Source organism: Trichosurus vulpecula, chromosome 2, assembly GCF_011100635.1.
Source record: "Trichosurus vulpecula isolate mTriVul1 chromosome 2, mTriVul1.pri, whole genome shotgun sequence".
NCBI lineage: Eukaryota > Metazoa > Chordata > Mammalia > Diprotodontia > Phalangeridae > Trichosurus > Trichosurus vulpecula.
This window is the reverse complement of record NC_050574.1, coordinates 204377401-204397071: the sequence shown is the minus strand read 5'-3', so window position 1 is coordinate 204397071 and position 19671 is coordinate 204377401. Positions and strand designations below refer to the sequence as shown.

Genomic DNA, 19671 nt, shown 5'->3' with positions numbered 1-19671 from the left:
AAACAAGTCTGCCACCAGCTCCTGCAATCTTATCATGTTTTAAAGACTTCAAGCAATCTCTTTCAATTTTCTTAATTTCATACTAAAGAGTTTTAATCTTTTCCATCTAAGCCCAAAAGGATACCTTGCCATCTATCTATTCATTTTAATGCTTTTATCTGGACCATGGAACATTCTGTACATTTATCCCCCTTGAAGTGACCAATGTTACATGTAATATTAGTTATTAGTTTTCAAAGCACACTTGTGTTATTCATATCACCAGAATTTAGAGCTTTTTTGCCCAAAAGTGCTTGTTTATTGACTCACTAAAATAAGAGGAAAAACAGAATATAAAAACACAGGTCTGCATGTTTCAGTAGTGACATGCTAATGATTATCTTCTCTCTTTAAGTGTACTTTTAAAAAATACAGACATTTGAGTGGGATTTCTGGGACCCAAGATAGTGGAGTAATAAATAAGTCACTCTCAGTCTCCCTTATTGACCTCTGAAAGCCCAGAAAATAACACCCCAGAAATACTCTAGAACAGCTGAGCCAGCAGAAAGATGGGGTACAACAGTCTTGTAGCCAGGGAAGCTTAGGGGATTAACAGGAAAGGTCCTTCTTCTTCTAGTGGAGGGGGAGCAGTACAGGACAAGAGGTATCCCAGTAAGCCAGCAGAAAGACACACCTCAGCAAACCAGGGGAAGATCCTGGGTGGTAGAGTAGGCAAGCACCAATTCCAGGGCCCCTCAAATACCTTGGCACAGGCGGGGGAACCAGTAGACTCCAACTCAGAAAACCACCATGTGCACAAGTGGACAGGTATCCTCTAGAAGCCAAATGTTTTGGTGTTTCAGCACAGCTCCAGGAAGCAGAACTTCAGGAGGCACAGCTCCAGGTGAATAGGCATCATCCAGTGGCCAAGCCTTTCAGTGCTTCAAAGCAGCCCAGGTGAGCAGGCATCCTCCAAGGTCCAGAGAGTCCCCACACCCTAAGAGCTTCAGTGTTGCTGAAGCCAGTTCTGCACCAAGTAAGCTGCCAGACTCCCTACAGTCAACAGCTTCCAGCACCTGAGGCCCCAGCATACAAAGCCAGTCACCAGGTCCTGGGCCTCCAGCACAGGAAGCTTGAGTGAGGGGCTGCTGTGCTCCAGCATGAGAGCTCAACTTTAAAAGCCAGGAAATAGGCAAACATGATGAGAAAAAAGTAGAAACAGACAACCACAGATTCTTACAACAGGGACAGGGAAGATCAAAACACAAATTCAGAAGAGCACAACATTGTCAATGTACCTACATTTGAAATCTCAACGTGAAATATGAATTGATATCAAGTCCAAAAAAGCCTTCTCAGAAGGTCTCAAGGAGGATTTTGAAATTCAAATATGACAGGCAGAAGAAAATTGGGAAAAGAAATGAGAGGTATGGAAGAGAGAGTTAATACCTTGGTGATCTCAGACAAAACAAAAACAAAAGTAGATATAATTAAAAGAGATAAGGAAGAAAGTTATAGCCTGCTAAAAGGCACCATAGACAATGAAGCAATATTGTTACTAAATATGTATGTACCAAGTGATAGAGAATCCAAATTCATGGAGGAGAAATTAAGGGAGCTACAGGAAGAGATAGACAACAAAACTATACTAGCAGGGGACCTCAACTTAGCCCTCTCAGAACTAGATAAATATAAGTACAAAATAAACATGAAAAAAATTAAGGAAGTGAATAGAATCTTGGAAAAGTTACATATGGTAGACCTCTTTTGAAAATTTAAGGTAGATAGAAAGGAATATGCCTTTTTCTCAGTGGTACATGGCACCTACACAAAAATTGACCATGTACTAGGGCATAAAAACCTCGTAACCCAATGCAGAAAAGCAGAAATATTAAATGCATCCTTTTCAGATCATGATGCAATAAAATTACATGTAATAAAGTGCCATGGAAAAATAGACTAAAATTAATTGGAAACCAAATAATCTAATCCTAAAGAATGAGAGGGTCAGATAACAAATCATAGGAACAATCAAAACTTCATCCAAGACAATGGCAATAATGAGACAACATACCAAAACTTATGGGATACGGTGAAAATAGTTCCTAGGGGAAGTTTTACATCTCTCAGTGCTTACATGAATAAAATAGAGAAAGAAAAGATCAATGAATTTGGCATGCAACTAAAAAAGCAGGAAAAAAACAAATTAAAATTCCCCAGGTAAATATCTAATTTTAAATTCTGAAAACCAAAGGAGAGGTTAATAAAATTGAAATTAAGAAAACTATTGAACTATTAAATAAATCTAAGAGCTGGTTTTATGAAAAAACAATAAACAGATTAACTTTTGGTTAATTTGATTCCAAAAAGCAGGAAGAAAACCAAATTACCAGAATCAAAAATGAAATTTGCAAATTCACCACTAATGAAGAGGAAATTAAAACAATACTTAGGAGATCTTTTGCCCAACTGTATGGCAATAAATTTGATAATCTTAGTGAAATAGATCAAAATTTACAAAAATATAAATTGACCAGATTAACAGAAGAGGAAATAAAATACTTAAATAACCTCTCAAAAAAAGAAATTAAACAAGTCTTCAATGAACTCCCTAAGAAAAAATCTCCAGGGTCAGATCTATTTAGAAGTGAATTCTACCAAACATTTAAAGAACGATTATTTCCAATACTATAGAAACTATTTGGTAAAATAAGAGAAGTCCTACCAAATTCTTTTTATGATACAAATATGGCCTTGATACCAAACCAAGAAGAGTCAAAACAATGAAGATCAATTGTCCTAATAAATATAGATGCAAACAATTTTAAATGAGATATTAGCAAAGAGATTACAGCAACTTATCTGAAGGATAATACACTATGACCTATTTATACCAGGAATGCAGGGCTGGTTCAATATTAGGAAAACTATCAGCATAATTGACCATATAGACAAAACTAACAGAAAGTAAATGATTATCTCAAGAGATGCAGTAAAAGCTTCTGAGAAAATACAACACCCATTCCTATTAAAATCACTAGAGAGCATAGCATTAAATGGAGTCTTCCTTAAAATGATAGGTAGCATCTATCTAAAATCATCAGTAAGCATTATACATATTGTAGATAAGCTAGAAGCATTTCCAGTAAGATCAGGGGTAAAACAAGGAAGTGCATTATCACCACTGTTATTCAATACTGTATTAGAAATGTTAGCTTTAGCAATAAGAGAAGAAAAAGAAATGGAAGGAATTAGAATAGGCACAGAAGAAACAAAGCTATCACTCTTTGCAGATGATATGTTGCAAAGTATCCTTAGAGAATCCTAGAGAATCAACTAAAAAGTACTTGAAATACTAAACAAATTTAGCAAAGGTGCAGGATATAAAATAAACCCCCAGAAACCATCAGCATTTCTAACTATTACCTACAAAACCCAACAGGAAGAGATAGAAAGAGAAATTCCATTTAAAGTTACTGTAGGCATTATAAAATATTTGGGAGTGTATCTACCAAAACAAACCCAGGCACTATATGAAGACAATTAAAAAAAACCCTTTGCACTCAAACAAAGTCAGATCTAAATAATTGTAAAAATATCAGTTGCTCATGGGTAGCCAAGCTAATGTAATAAAAGTGACAATTCAACCTAAATTAACTTAATTATTCATGGCCATGCCAATCAAACTTCCAAAGTTACTTTATAGAGCTAGAAAAAAATAACAAAATTCATCTGGAAGAATTAAAGTTCCAGAATATCAAGGGAACTAATGAAAAGAAATAGAAGGGAGCAGCTAGGTGGCACAATGAGTACAGCACTGGCCCTATAGTCAGAAAGACCTGAGTTCAAATCTGGCTTCACACACTTGACACACTTACTAGCTGTATGACCTTGGGCATCACTTAACCCCAATTGTCCTGCCTTCCCCCCTCAAAAAATTTTAAAAAAATGGAAGAGAAGGTGGTCTAGTGGTACCAGATCTTAAGTTGTACTAAAAAGCAGCAATCATCAAAACCACTTGGTAGTGGCTAAGAAATAGAGTGGTGGATCAGTGGAATAGGTTATGTGCATAAAACATAGTAGTCCAGAGCTGGCCAACCTTAGGTTTTTATTGCAACAATAGACTATATATTTTGATTTGCCATTTAAGTGAGAGCCCTGAGGTAGCTCTGCTTTGTTTACTAAAGCATTTATGTAAATTTTTATGCTTGTAAGCAGGCTGCATAAAATTACATTGATGGTGCACTGTGGCCCACAGGCCACATTTTGGATAGCCTTAGCCCTGTAGTAGTCAATGGCTATAGTAATCTATCTTTTGATGAACCTAAAGACTCCACCTTTTGGGATAAGAACTCACAATTTGACAAAAACTGCTGGGAAAACTGGAAAATAGTATGACAGAAACTAGGCATATACCAACATCTTACACTGTACAAAAAAATAAAGTCAAGATGTGTACATGATTTCGATAAAAAAGCTGATATGATAAGCAAACTGGGAAAGCAAGGTATAGTGCCCCTGTCAGATTTAGGCAGAACTGAAGAGTTTATGACCAAACATTATGAGAACATATGAAAGAACATTATGAAATACAAACTGGATGATTTTGATTACATTAAATTGAAAAGATTCTGCATAAACCAAGCCAATGCAACCAAGATTAGGAGGGAAGCAGAAAGCTAGCAAACAATTTTTATAGCCAGTGTCTCTAATAAAGGCCTCATTTCTAAAATATATAGAGAATTGAGTAATTCCCCAATTGATAAATGGTCAAAGGATATGAACAAGCAGTTTTCAGATGAAGAAAGTAAGCTGTCTATGGTCATGTGAAGAAATGTTCTAATTAATTATTGATTGGAAAATGCAAATCAAAACAACTTCAAGGTACCACATCACACTAATCAAATTAGCTAACATGACAAAACAGGAAAATGATAACTGTTGGAGAAGATGTGCTAAAATTGGGAGACTAATGCTTTGGTGGTGGAGTTGTGAACTGATCCAACCATTCTGGAGAGCAATTTGGAACTATGCCCAAAGGGCTATAAAACTGCACATATCTTTTAACCCAGCAATACCACTTCCCTGTCTGCAGCACAAAGAGATCATACTAATGGGAAAAAGATGCACATGTACAAAAATATTTATAGCAACTCTTTTTGTGATAGCCAAGAATTAGAAATTGAAGGGATGTCCATCAACTGGGGAATGGATGAACAAGCTGTGGTATATGAGTATAAGGAAATACTATTATGCTGTAAGAAATGATGAGCAGGTGGACTTCAGAAAAAAACCTGGAAAAACTTATATGAACTGATACTGAGTGAAGTGAGCAGAACCAACAGAACATTGTACACAGTGCCAACCACATTGTGTCATAAATTTCATAGACTTGGCTCTTCTTAGCAATGCAAGGATCTAAGACAACTCTAAAAGACTCATTATGGAAAATGCTGTGCACATCCGGAGAAAGAACTATGGAGTCTAAGTGCAGATTGGAGCATGCTACTTGCTCTCTCTTTTTGTTGTTGTTCTTTTGTTTTGTTTTTTCTTCATAGGATCATAAGATTAGAATTGAAAAAGACTTTTTAGGCCATCAAATTTAGCCCTTATGTTTTTCAAAACAGGAAAAAAGGTACATAAATGGTAAGGTGAATTTCCCAGGTTCATAAGTAAATATCTGATTTAGAATTTAAACCTAGATCTTCTTGACTTCAAGTTTAGAACCCCTTCCACTAGGCTATGGGACCACATAGATAAGAATTGTTCAGGATGAGCAGGGATATGTGCATTGCAATCTGCACTATTGGAGGGAACTCCCGAATTGGTGAGTTCATGATGCTCTTAGTGTATTTTCTGTTTAATTAGTAATATAGTAGGAATAAAGCAGCTTGACTGAATTTTTTAGATACTAAAGACAAAAAATAAAAGTCCTTGCTTTGGTCATATAGTTGAGAACTTGAGCATGGTTCATTGTACTTATCAGATTTTTATTGGATATACTCAAAATTCCCAAAGATGATCAGAAATAAAATTACACAAATCTCACTTATATTTCCCAGTGTAACTTACCTACCACAAGTCCCAGTAAGAACTCAGTGTATGCCAAACTGGAATATCATTTATTGCTTTAGTTCTGCCAACACATGAACTGAACATGAATAAAAGTAACAAGGATAATCAGAAGTAAGAAAACATAAAAAAATAGAACTATGATAATTAAAAGCACATTGTATTCTAAAATCCTGATACCCTCTACAACATGTTTTAAAGGTTAACATATGATGAGAAAAACAAAGCAGCAACACAATCATATTCTGCTGTTCAATGCAGTTCTATAGTTTTCATTGAGTTTAGAGCCAATCCCAGGATGATGGAAATATATTTGGAAATAAAATCATTGGCACATAGAAAAAAACACATTAGGTTATATCCATTATCTGAAATGCCATAATTTCAAAGCTTAAAATTTATATTAGCCCATGGTATAGATTCTATGTCATGTGAAGAAGGCCACAATCATCTAAACAGCTTGTTGATCATCTGTAGGCATGCTAATTCTCTTCTATCTCTTTTCCTCCCTTTCCTGTGAAATACTTTACCTATATATACTAAGTTGCTGTTGAATGCTGCTGATTGTCTCTGTACTATAAATGGGCCTAAAAAGTTATTTAAACCAGCTCCACACTAAGGAGCTGGTGATGACATTACTGAAACATGTATCATATTAGTGCAATTCTTTAAATTCAGTTTGACCTCCTGTCTTTGACCCAAGTTATTAGATCCTTAGTAATGGGTTCATCTCTATCCAGATGTCCCATTCTGCTAGGCTGAGAGAATTCCCAGACAATTTGATGACAGTGGTGGTGTATCTGCAACTTCCTCTGTTCTAGTGAAGTATCAGACATCTGGGACAACTGGAGCATCTATAAGCCACATATTTTACCTATAGTAACAATCTTCCATGGTGACTCTATGTTCTCCTCTGACTCATTGGGAAGTAAGAATTGTTTTCTCCAAATTTCTTTTGTCCAAGGAAAGCCAGAGTGAAACACATATAAAGGGAGATTAAAAAGAGTAATAATTCAATTATTTATTGGTTATGGCTTTACAGGAAGGACATTTCTATTTGGGAAACTGTCAGTTATAAATTATTGAACAAATCCAGGATTGCTCATCTTGACTGTTGAACACACTTCCCAAGATTTCTCAAAGGGAAGGCAGAACACAAGGCCCAGATAGGGGGAACTGTATGCTTTGAGAGATGTCTCTTTTCTTTGGTCCATAGCAGAGCAAAGACTAAGACTTCAGGAAGATCATTCCCTAGTGAAATTAACAGAAGAAGCAATTCAATTGTGCTGCTGAATCATATGAGTGAAAGCCAGTGATTGTGAAAGAGACTGTATAAGCCTAACTCCTCTAGAAGCAAAAGCCCTATTAGCCTGAAGGAGACTTGCAGATTACTCTTCTTATAGCAACAGTTCCTGGCATTCAGTACTTTATGACATAGCCTATGGGTTAATTACTCATTCAGTAAATATTTATTTAGTGCCTATAACTTAGATCCTTTGGAATATTTATGATATTTCAAATACTGTTGTCAGACATTTAAATAAAGGCTCCTGTTGTGTGGTCCCAATAGATAGCAGCCCTAGTCCTGACTGTGGACAAGCCAGACTGAATGGAAACTGGAAAAATGCAAGGGCTAATCCTTTGCCTAATTATTTTCCTTTTTTAATGGCTATAGTACATTTTCTCAAGGAAGGTTAGAATAACGGTAAAAGTTTTTATGCTGAGAGATAGAGAGAGAGAGAGAAAGAGAGATAATAAGAAAATAAGTTAATAAGTTAATAAGAAAATCTTTGCAACTAGTATCTCTGATAAAGGCCTCACTTCTAAAATATACAGGGAACTGAGCCAAATATATAGGAATACAAGCCATTCCCCAATTGAGAAATGGTCAAAGGATATGAACAGGCAGTTTTCAGAGGAAGAAATTAAAGCTATCTATAGGCATATGAAAAAATTCTCTGGATCACTACTGATTACAGAAATGCAAATCAAAACAACTCTTAGATACCACATCTCTCCTGTCAGATTGGCTAAAATAACAAAACAGGAAAATGATAAATGCTGGAAAGGATGTGGGGAAATTGGAACATTCTTGCATTGCTGGTGGAGTTGTGAGCTGATCCAGCCATTTTGGAGAGCAGTTTGGAACTATGCCCAAAGGGCTATAGATATGTTCATACCCTTTGACCCAGCAATACCACTTCTAGGGTTGTATCCCAAAGAAATCACACAAGCGGGAAAAGGACCCATATGTACAAAAATATTTATAGCAGCTCTTTTTGTGGTAGCTAAGAATTGGAAATCAAAGGGATGCCCATCAATTGGGGAATGGCTGAACAAGCTGTGGTATATGAAGATGATGGAATACTATTGTGCCATAAGAAATGGGGATGATGCAGACTTCATAACAACCTGGAAAAACCTACACGACATAATGCTGAGTGAGTGGAGCAGAGCCAGGAGAACGTTGTGCACAGCCACAGATATGTGGATTCCGTGAGGACCAACCCTGACATACTGCGCTTTTCTCAGCAACCTAAGGGGCAAGGACAACTCCAGGGGACTCACGATGGAGAATGCTATCTTCATCCAGAGAAAGAACTGCGAAGTTTGAATACAGATCGAGGCGCACTACATGCTCGCCTTTTTTGCTTCTTTTCTTGTTTTTGTTTTTGGGTTTTTTTTTTTGGTTCTGTCTCTTCTTTCTCATGATTCATTCCATTGGTCAAAATTCTTCTCCACGACTTGACTAGTGCATAAATTAATTCAATGCGAAGTTATACATGACAGTTATACGAGATTCCATGCCGTTTTGGGGAGGGAGGGGGGAGGGAGGGGAGAAAAACTGGAACTCAAAACCATGTAGAACCGTGTGTGGTAAACTAAAAATAAATAAAGAAATTCAAAAAAAAAACCTGGCTTTAAAAAAATCAATTGTAATTCAAATGGAACTACTTGACTACCCCTTTAGACCCTAATTACTCTGGTTTCAATGAATGGGCAATAATAGTCCTTTGGCCAAGCCTCTTTTACTCGATGTTTAGATAAATCACAATCATTTTCTACTCTGGCCAGAAATTTTGAGGGCCTTGGTCTCCCAGATTGATACTTTTGTGATGGTAAACTAGGCTATATTTTGTCTCAATTCTTACCTAGCCCTTTGTCATTAAATGGGCATTGTCTCAGATAGACTGAGACCTGTGAAAGACCTTAATTCAGAAAGGCCAAGGTCACCCACTACATCCTGGGCAAGAATAAAAACAATTTTCTTGACTTTTTAATCTTGCCACTGGATTCTGATGACTCTGGAAGAGAGAGTGAGGCTGACTGACTTTGTGAAGCTCTGCCTCATTTAAATCCATATCATGAGCAAGTCAAAACATCACCTTCATGTCACTGAGATGTCATTTTTCGAGAGTGAAGGATGAACAACAACTCCACAGACATCAAAAGAAAGGAGAAGGACCAATATTACAAACAATTATTTATAGCAGCTCTTTTTGTGGCGGCAAAGAATTAGAAATTGAGAGTATGCCCATCAATTGAGCAATGGCTAAACAAGTTGTAGTGTGTGATTGTGATAGAATGCTATTGTGCTACAAGAAATGATGAATGAGCAATATGCTTTTTGGGGAAAAAAAAACAAAACCTGGGAAGATTTACATGATCTGATGCAAAGTGAAATGACCAAAACCAGGAGAATATTGTACAAAGTAACAACAATATTTTAAGATCATCAACTCTGAATGACTTAGCTATTTTCAACAATACAATGATCCAAGACAATTCCAAAGGTCTTATGATGAAAGGTCCACCTCCAGAGAAATAACTGATGAAATCTGAATGCAGATCAAAATATATGTTTAAAAAATCTTTATTATTTGAGGTTATTTTGGGGGGTGGGAGTCTATATTTTCTTTGGTAAAATGGCTAATATGGAAATAATTTGCATGACTGCACTTGTATAATCTATTTATAATGGCTTCCCTTCCCAAGGAGTGGGGAGGGTGTCAGGAAGGGAGAGAATTTGGAACTCAAGATTTTTAAAAAATTAATGTTAAATGATTTTTACATGTAATTAAGGAAAAAAAATAAAACAATTTGGAAATAAGTTTTATATATGAGTTGTTTTGTTTTATGTAATTTAGAGTTTGTAATGTCATCACTTTCTGTCTTCTGTGTCCTGGTCAATTGAGCTGACCAAAGGGGTTGTGTGACAGAGGGGTTAAATTTAAACTTGTAAAAAATTACCAAATCTATTTGAAAACAATTCATGTTATGCTGCAATTTTCAGGGGTTTTCAGATTTTTCCTATATAACCATATTTCTTAAATGCATAAAAATTGTCAATAATTCCACAATCTTGTACTTCAAAGTGCTCTTTTTCCTATCAGTATTAACTATTGGGATACTACTGGTTTTGTATTTATATAGTGCATTGTTAGAATTTTGTTCATATTTATTTCATTTCAGTTTGATTTATTTTAATTGTTAAAACTTGTTTGCCAAGCAGTAGACATTACTTGTTTAACACGATATATTTCAGTTTAGTCAAGGTATGTTATTATATGTGGATGGAAATATAGATTTGATGTTTTGCAAAACAAAAAAGATCAGCTGACCTTTTTCCATTGGCAAGATCAGCCAAAGAAGAAAGGATAAAAACAGATCTTTTCTGCTGAAAGTTTCAGAGGACAGAGTCTTATCTTTGTGTTTCTAATTTCTGCCAAGTTGATAATGTAAAAAGAAAGAAAAGAGGGAAGGAAGTCTGGCCTCTCTTTGCAGAAACATATGGCACTGCAAATTAAAAAGAAACTAAATCTGTTATTAAAGTGTCACCTGTCTAATGTTTACTTTCAAATTATGATGGCAGTGTTGTTTTCACATTTTTATATATTGCGTGCTGAAATATTCAGCTAATTTTGGGGGAGTACAGCTCACCAGGATTTTTAAAAGTAGACACTGTGGGACTCTAGGTCAGTTTTCTCCTTATCTTACCTGAATTCAACCTCCACAATTTTGCTGCTACCATTTCCAAACCATGCTTCTTTTCCCCTCACTCTTACTTTCTAGATTTCCTTTACGAATGTCTTCCTCCTTCAGAATATTCAGTGCTTGAAGGCAAAGTTCATTTTGCTTGCTTATATTTGTATCTCCAACATTTAGCACAGTACCTGGCAAATACTAAGTTCTTAATAAATGCTTTATATCTCTTTTCCATCCATTCTTTTCCTTGTCCTCCATCTGTCTTCTCTTCTATACCTTCCCTCTCCTTTCTCCCTCTCTCTAATGGACAACAATAAGGAAGATGACGTAAACTAAGAGATATTTGAAACTTCACTTATATATAAATTTAAATGTGTTCAGTTATTGTTGTAGCACACTTATCTTCCTAATTCTGTTATAGGGAATTTATTAACAAGGAATATAATTTCATTTTTGACATAACTATCCTTAAAAATATTTGTCACTCCCTTAGCTCTTGTGAGCAATGCAATGATCTAAGACAATTCCAAAAGGCTCATGATGGAAATGCTATCCACATCCAGAGAAAGAACTATAGAGTCTGAATGCAGATCAAAGCATACTATATTCTCTTTCTTTTGTTGTTTTTCTTTTCCTTTCTCATAGATTTTCCATTTTGTTTGATTCTTCTTTCACAATATGACTAATGTGAAAATATGTTTAATATGATCATACATGTATAGCCTATATCAGATTGCATGCTATCTTGGGGAGGGGGTAGTGGAAGGAGAGGGGAAAATTTAGAATTCAAAAACTTATAAAAGCAAATGTTGAAAACTAAAATAAATAAATAGAAATAAAAACAAAAACCAAAAATATTTGTCACTCCTTTGACTTATATGAGGAAGGCATAGGAGGCAAGTTTGCTTGAGGTAATTTATATGTAAAACTAAAATAAATTATACATACATATATATGTATGTATATATATATATGTATATGTATATCTATCTATCTATCTATCTATATCTATATCTATATCTATATATATATCTATATATATATATATATATATATATATATATATACATATAACCAGGGTATCAAGCTTATTTGCTTAAGACTCTCTTCACTGTTGGAGAACAATTATTTGATCCTCCATGCCTTCATGAGGGATCATGTTACAGATAGGCTGGGAGAGGACAGGACAGGTAAAAATTCTTCCATTTTCTGACTCTGAGAGAAGACACATAGGGTTCCAGGTTTTCTTTAGGTTGATGTATCAGGAGAAAGAGAAAGACTGTAGGAAGAAGTGATCTACAAAGGAGCTGGAGGTGAAAAAAATCTCAATTCTCAATCTCTTCCCAAGGCTGCCCTTTACACAGGCATGGAACATTGAGTTATCATCCCACACATATGAGGAGAGTATCATGCAAAAGGTCTTGAGCCTGGTGTTATATTGATATGTGAGGAATTTAGGCCAGCCACATTTCTCTTAAGATTACCAAAATTTTGGAACAGATAAAATTACCGGTGTGAGAAAGTTTTCTATGATTCTTAGCGATTTAACTTCTGTTACTATTCCAGGTGAAAAGTCACTAGTAATAAAAATCTTTGTGGTTTCTGGACAAATCCTTCAAAATGAAAGTGAGAACTCATTTAAAATACATCATGTTTGAGACTCCATAAAGGATTTTCTTAAAAATATGAAAAAAAATTTAGCTCTTTAGAAATAACACTATTCACAACGTATATTTAGAAGAACCAAAATAAATAACTCATACCTCACCAAGTGAGTAATACCGTCTTGGAATCTGGGAGTCTGGGTAAATGTTTTCTAGGTACCAAGAAAAGGGCTTACACTTCAAATTTTCTCTTAGTGCTTTTCTGACCGATACATCTCCATAATCGACTTTGACAACACCTAGAATTTTTCAGAGAAACACATAAATTAGTTTATACTATTTTTTTGCAGGAAAAAATAACAAAAAAGTTCCACTGATCACTTTTACTATCATTTTTAAACTCCTATCACTATTGTTCAACAAGATTCAATTATATATGCAGTTGCTACCATGGTTGACTCTTAATGTTATCCAACTTAAATTAAATACTGAATAGAAAATTTCCTTATTAATTAGAATTTACATTTTCTCTCCAATACTTATCTTTAAGAACCTTTTTTTCTTGGGAAAGACCATTAAGTGAGAATTCTTGCTAATTTAGTAGCTTAGTATCAACGACAACTGAATTTCTTTACCTGAAGGGTTTTCACAAAATATTGTATAGCTTTTCCTCTTATGTTTCTACAATACCATAGATGTACCATTAAAAAATATTCAATACGTAGGACAGTAGAAAGTGAGCTAGGCTTGGAGTTAAGATAAAATGGAATCAAGTCATGTGCCTGATACAAATTGGCTGTCACTTAACTCCTCAGTGTTCTAGGCAACTCTCTAAGACTTTAAGTTGCAGTTCTCTGGTGTTGGCTTGCATTGGTAGACTGAGTTTAATCACCAAAGGATTGGCTAATCCAATTAAGTTACATGTCCAGTCCTTCAATATGTGATAACAACAACAACAACAACAACAACAACAACAACAACAACAACAACAACAGCAACAATAACAATGGTTAACACAAATGTTAAATAAATATATTTTTGTTCTTCAGTTGTTATTGTGTTTGACTCTTCATGACCCAATTTGAGGGTTCTGAATTCAAATCCAGTGTCAGAAACTTACTACCTATGTGACCCTGGGCAAGTTACCCTGTTTGGCTCAGTTTCCTCATCTGTAAAATGAGATGGAGAAAAAATGGCAAACCAGTCCATTATGTTGCCAAGAAACTCTAAATGAGGACATTAAGTCAAATGTGACTGAAATGAGTGAACAAGAACACTATACACATATATATTTATTTTATTTTTAGATTTGAAAAGTGTTTTATATATCTATATCATCTTCTTCAGTCTCCAGACATCATTGTATATTGTATGGCATGAAGTAACTGCATATGTCATTGGAATGAGTACCCACAATAATAGATCTTTTAAAGTATCAAAATATAAACATACATGAGTTTGTGCCCATATACACTCATTATCTATCTATCTATCTGTCTATCTATCTGTCTATCTATCTATCTATCTATCTATCTATCTATCTATCTATCTATTCATCTACAGGAATTAGATTTTATGTCAACAGAGTTCACTTCTATGGGGATAAAGAGTAATATTCCTATTTAAACTTGTAAAAAGTCACAGATTGAAAAACAAATTAGCAAACTCTTCAGTCTGCTAAATAAACATGGAAAGTATGCTTCATACTTTGATATAATTGATATCTAGAGAGTTCAGTTTAAAACCCCTTTTAGAAATAAACTAACTTTTCCTTGGATTAAACATGTAATTGCCTTAAGTTTAAGCATTACGGGATGGTACTATGTAAAAAAAAAAATCAGAATGTGAAACTAGAGGTTTGGCTGGTTTATACATCACTCGTTTACTATACCTAAACTATGTATAAAAATCAAATAGATGACCCAGAAATCAGAATTAATTGGTAAACTAATTGAAACACTTATACTCTGGCTGCTTCCGTCACATGTTGAAAATCTGGGCAAGGGAAGAACAATAGCATGTTCAAAACTATGGGCATTTTTAGTTTGTCTTGGCCTATTTGTCAGGTATTATGGGAGAAACTATTCCATGGATATATCAAAGGAAGCTTGCTGATAGGAGAATTGGCACTGACGATCATGGCATATGAGGATCAGTTGTATATATGCATATGTGTGTTTATGCACATTGGTTTATGCATATATACATATGCACAAGTTGTTATTTTAAAACATTTTTAGCATTTGGGGTCACATTAAACTTCACACAATTGGAACATTTGAATAATTTAGGAAAATATGAAGACTCACATATCATCATTTAGTCAATTTAGATTTTTCAGAATGTTGCTACAAATTTCAGTCAAAATATGTGATACAGACTCATGAAAATCTCATTGAAATTTCTTCCATTTTAACTGAACCATATAAAGAGAAATTGCTGTTTCCCTTTCTATCCTCCCCTGTACTTAGCATCATAGTAGTCTTATACTTAATAGATGCTTGTTGGATTGGATTGAATTGTTGTTGTGGAAGGAACACAGGATCAGAGCTTTAGAGCTGGATGGGACCTTAGAGGTCATGTAATTCAACCCCCTCATTTTACATATAAAGAAACTGAGGCCTAAAGAAATTAAATTATTTTTTCAAGGTCACAGAGATATTAAAAAGGAGAATTTAAATTTGAATTCAGGTATTCTGAATCCATCACACTTACTATTCCTCCATGTCCCAGTGAGTGAGATGTATTAAGGATTCCTTTCCATGAAAACTGAGTATTTTGATGAAAAGCCCAATAAAATCTGATTTCTTGTGCAGCCATATTATCTATTTTCTTTGTAAAAGTTTTACTAATCATTTTATTTTTGTGAGCTTCCCTCCCCCCCAACCCCTTGGATATTTCCCTCTACACTTTTTCCACTTCTTCCACCTATATACACTTTCTCTTGTAAAAGAAAATACAAAAAAAGAAAAAAAAAACAAACTAAAAACAAATAGCTCAGAGTGACTGTAGTTGACAGAACATGTGCTCTTCCAAACCTACAGTGTTTTCTCCACCACTCCCCATTCATTACATTTCAAATTTGTTCAGGCATTTCCCAATGGAGAATCATGATTTTGTTTACAGTTCTTTCCCACCACCACCAAAAAAAAAAACCCACTGCTATAAGTAGTTTGGCTCAGAGAGGACTTCTATGTCTTTGATCTCTTTAAAGTATATGCTCAAGAATTCATTCTCTGACTTCTGAGAAAATTATTTTATCAGCTATGTAACTTAATTGACAATAATTTCATATTATCTCTGTCAATGTTCTTTGGAATATATGGTGAAGGATTAAGCGATTTAGTTTTTCAGAGCTAGTTAGTTAGTTCTTGGGAGTCCACAGTATTGAAATACTGTCAAGAGAATATCAGAATAGCAGGAAGTTAAGCTTACCTTCACCCCCAAACCTCTGGAAAGAGCTAGAAAATATTCCAGACTCAATCATTATCAGGAAATCAAAGAAAATAGCACACTTAGTCATTTTGCTGCCCAAACAAGCTAAGAGAAGGAACCAGAGAATTTTGAAGTCACTAGAGACAGATCTATCTAGGAGCACTCCACATGGCATTTTAGTACCCAGAGAAGACCAGACTTTGCCTTGAGTCAAGAAGTACCAGGGCAAGAAGAGGTCTGAGGATGTCCCTGAACTAATGCAATGTGCAGGAATTGGTGCTATCTGGCAGTTCTGTTAATTACTACCAAGTTTTGCATCATAGATCCAAGGTAGACTGATAAGGGAATCAGTGCCTAGAGTGATTGAGAATAGTGGTCATGGCATCTGTTTCCCAAGTGAAGTAAAAATTCAGAAGGAAAGAGTGGCTGTGTGACTCTCACTATAGGAGAAGAATAGTAACTTGGTTTTACCCTTCAGCCCAGGTTGAAGTCTGCTCTGGAAAAAAAAAAACTAGGGCAGGAATCCCAGACCACAGGGGAGTCTACACTTCAGTTACACTTCACCTTCCAAGTATCTGAGTGTTTTAATACTAGTTGAATACAGCAGCAGTCAAATGAAACATTTTGTTTTGGAGTGCTTCTCAGCACTAAGGCAATCAAGTAGCTTTGAGTCTTACCTTTGATTGAATCAGGAGTCTTTGATGAACTGCTTAAGTCATATGAAGGCTTAGGTCACATGGGTTTGAGTCACATTGTGGTGACACCCTCTAACCCTGAAGAAGTTAGCATTTTCCTTTGGGGGCTCACTCACTGGAAGAGTGTTCATGTGATTTGGTCATATGAGACTCTGGTTAGCCATTAAGGAGCCCCCTGGCTTTGAAAACCCAGATGTTTGTGCTTCTTTCTCTGGTAACTATGTGTGTATTGCTATGGTCAGACAGAAGCCTGTCTATTGATTTGTGTTATTTTGCTCTGTTGATAATTTCTGCTTGTAATTTCTATTTGTATTTTCTCTGAAGTTCAGGGTGCTTTTTCCTATGAACTAAGATAGAGGTATGTTTAATTAAAGTAAGATTGTTAACCCCTTAAAGTTGCTTTCCTTAGAAAACCAGATCAAAGAACCTGTGCTGACAGCCCTCCCATACAAAACCCATAGTTTTTGTTTTAGATCTCTATATCCTAAACTGATGAGTTAGTAAGTCCCTGTAGACTATAAAATAGCAATTATAATAAGTATAAAAGTTAAAAATAGAGAAAGTTGAATAATTTTAAGCTGAGCATATTTGTAATTAGCAAAAGGAAAGTTTAGGAAAATGAGGTACATGCAAATGCAATTCAAACAAGGCAGGAAAAGTCCTTTCTCTGAATCTCCATTCATATGGGGTCACTGAGACCAAAGGAATATGTACTTAAAAAGAAAACATTCTCTAGGCAGCCGCTGCCAACTTTTCAGGCCAGAAGAGACCTAGACAACTGTAAATAGCAACTTCAAGAAAACCAAACCAAACTAAACAAAAAGAAACCCTCTCTTCCAATTGTCTCTTCCCACCCCACCCCCCTGTAAAAAAAATCTAAAAACAGTTTGAACTCCAAAGAGCCATCTATTCTATTCATCTGGTAGCAAATAATATGAAAAGCTAATATTTGACTTAAATAAATTGAAAAATTGAAGTTAAAAGTAATTAGCATAAATATACCAGAACAATGACACTTACTAGCTGTGTGACCTTGGGCAAGTCACTTAACCCCAATTGCCCTGCATTCCACCCTCAAAAAAAAACAAAACAAAAAAAGAGTTCACCATTTATATATGACTTTAAAGTTACAATCTATTCTTTTCTTAAAAAATGTTTTAATATTTATTTAATATATTTAGTTTTCAGCATTGATTTCCACAAGAGTTTGAGTTACAAATTTTTGGCCCAATTGCTATCCTCCCCCCAACTCCAAGATGGCATATGTTCTGCTTGCCCCATTCCCCAATCAGTCCTCTCTTCTGTCACCCCATTCCCTCAATCCCCTTTTCCCTTACTTTCTTGTAGGGCAAGATAGATTTCTATGGCTCATTGCCTGTATATCTTATTTCCCAGTTGCATGCAAAAACAACTTTTTTTTGAACATCTGCTTTTAAAACTTTGAGTTCCAAATTCTCTCCCCTCTTCCCTCCTCACCCACACTCCCTAAGAAGGCAAGTAATTCAACATAGGCCACATGCGTATCATTATGTAAAACCCTTCCACAATACTCATGTTGTGAAAGACTAACTATATTTTGCTCCCTCCTATTCTGCCCCCCTTTATTCAATTTTCTCCCTTGACCCTGAATCTTTTCAAAAGTGTTTGGTTTTGATTACCTCCTCCTCCTATCTGCCCTCCCTTCTATCATACCTGCTTTTTTGTCTCCTTCCTCTTTCTTTCCAGTGGGGTAAGATACTCAATTGAGTGTGTATGTTATTTCCTCCTCAGGTCAAATCCGATGAGAGCAAGATTCACTCATTCCACCTCACCTGCCCCTTCTTCCCTTCCAATGAACTGCTTTTTCTTGCCATTTTTTTGTGAGATAATGTATCCCATCTTATCTCTCTCTTTCTCCCTCTCTCAATATATTCCTCTGTTATCCCTTAATTTTATTTTATTTTTTTAGATATCATCCCTTCATATTCAAATCACCCTGTGCCCTCTGTCTAAATGTATATATATATATATATATATATATATATATATATATATATATATATATATATATATATATATATATATGTGTGTGTGTGTGTGTGTGTGTGTGTGTGTGTGTGTGTGTGTATGTATATATATTTGTATGTATGTATGTATATTCTCTTCGGTTACCCTAATACTGAGGTCTCATGGAGTACAGACATCATCTTTCCATGTAGGAATGTAAACAAAACAGTTCAACTTTAGTAAGTCCCTTGCAATTTCCATTTCTTGATTACCTTTTCATACTTCTCTTGATTCTTGTGTTTGAAAGTAAAATTTTCTATTCAGCTCTGGTCTTTTCACTGACAAAACTTGAAAGTCCTCTCTTTTATTGACAATCCATATTTTACCCTGAAGCATTATACTCAGTTTTTCTGGGTAGGTGATTCGTGGTTTTAATCCTAGCTCCGCTGACCTCCAGAATATCATGCTTCTTAATGTAGAAGCTATTAGATCTTGTGTTATCCTGATTATGTTTCCACAGTACTCAAATTGTTTCTTTCTGGCTGCTTGCAGTGTTTTCTCCTTGATCTGGGAACTATGGAATTTGGTGACAATATTCCTAGGTGTTTTCTTTTTGGGATCTTTTTCAGGACTAATCAGTGGATTCTATCAATTTCTATTTTACCCTGTGGCTCTAGAATATCAGGGCAGTTTTCCTTTATAATTTCTTGAAAGATGATATCTAGGCTCTTTTTTTGATCATGGCTTTCAGGTAGTCCAATAATTTTTAAATTATCTCTCCTGAATCTATTTTCCAGGTCAGTGGTTTTTTCAATGAGCTATTTCACATTGTCTCCCATTTTTTCCATTCCTTTGGTTCTGTTTTACAATATCTTACTTTCTCATAAAGTCCCTAGCTTCCACTTGCTCCAGTC

The 19671-nt window shown here is 35.2% G+C and overlaps 1 protein-coding gene across 1 annotated transcript in view; it reads right to left on the bottom strand.

Moving 5' to 3' along the window:
• The window catches only part of GALNT13 (polypeptide N-acetylgalactosaminyltransferase 13), a 705305-nt gene that overhangs the window by 95057 nt on the left and 590577 nt on the right, over window positions 1–19671 (bottom strand). Inside the window, exon 8 of the mRNA XM_036747971.1 lies at window positions 12801–12940. Within this exon, the coding sequence (XP_036603866.1) occupies window positions 12801–12940 (140 nt within the window). The remainder of the gene's footprint in view (window positions 1–12800; window positions 12941–19671) is intronic.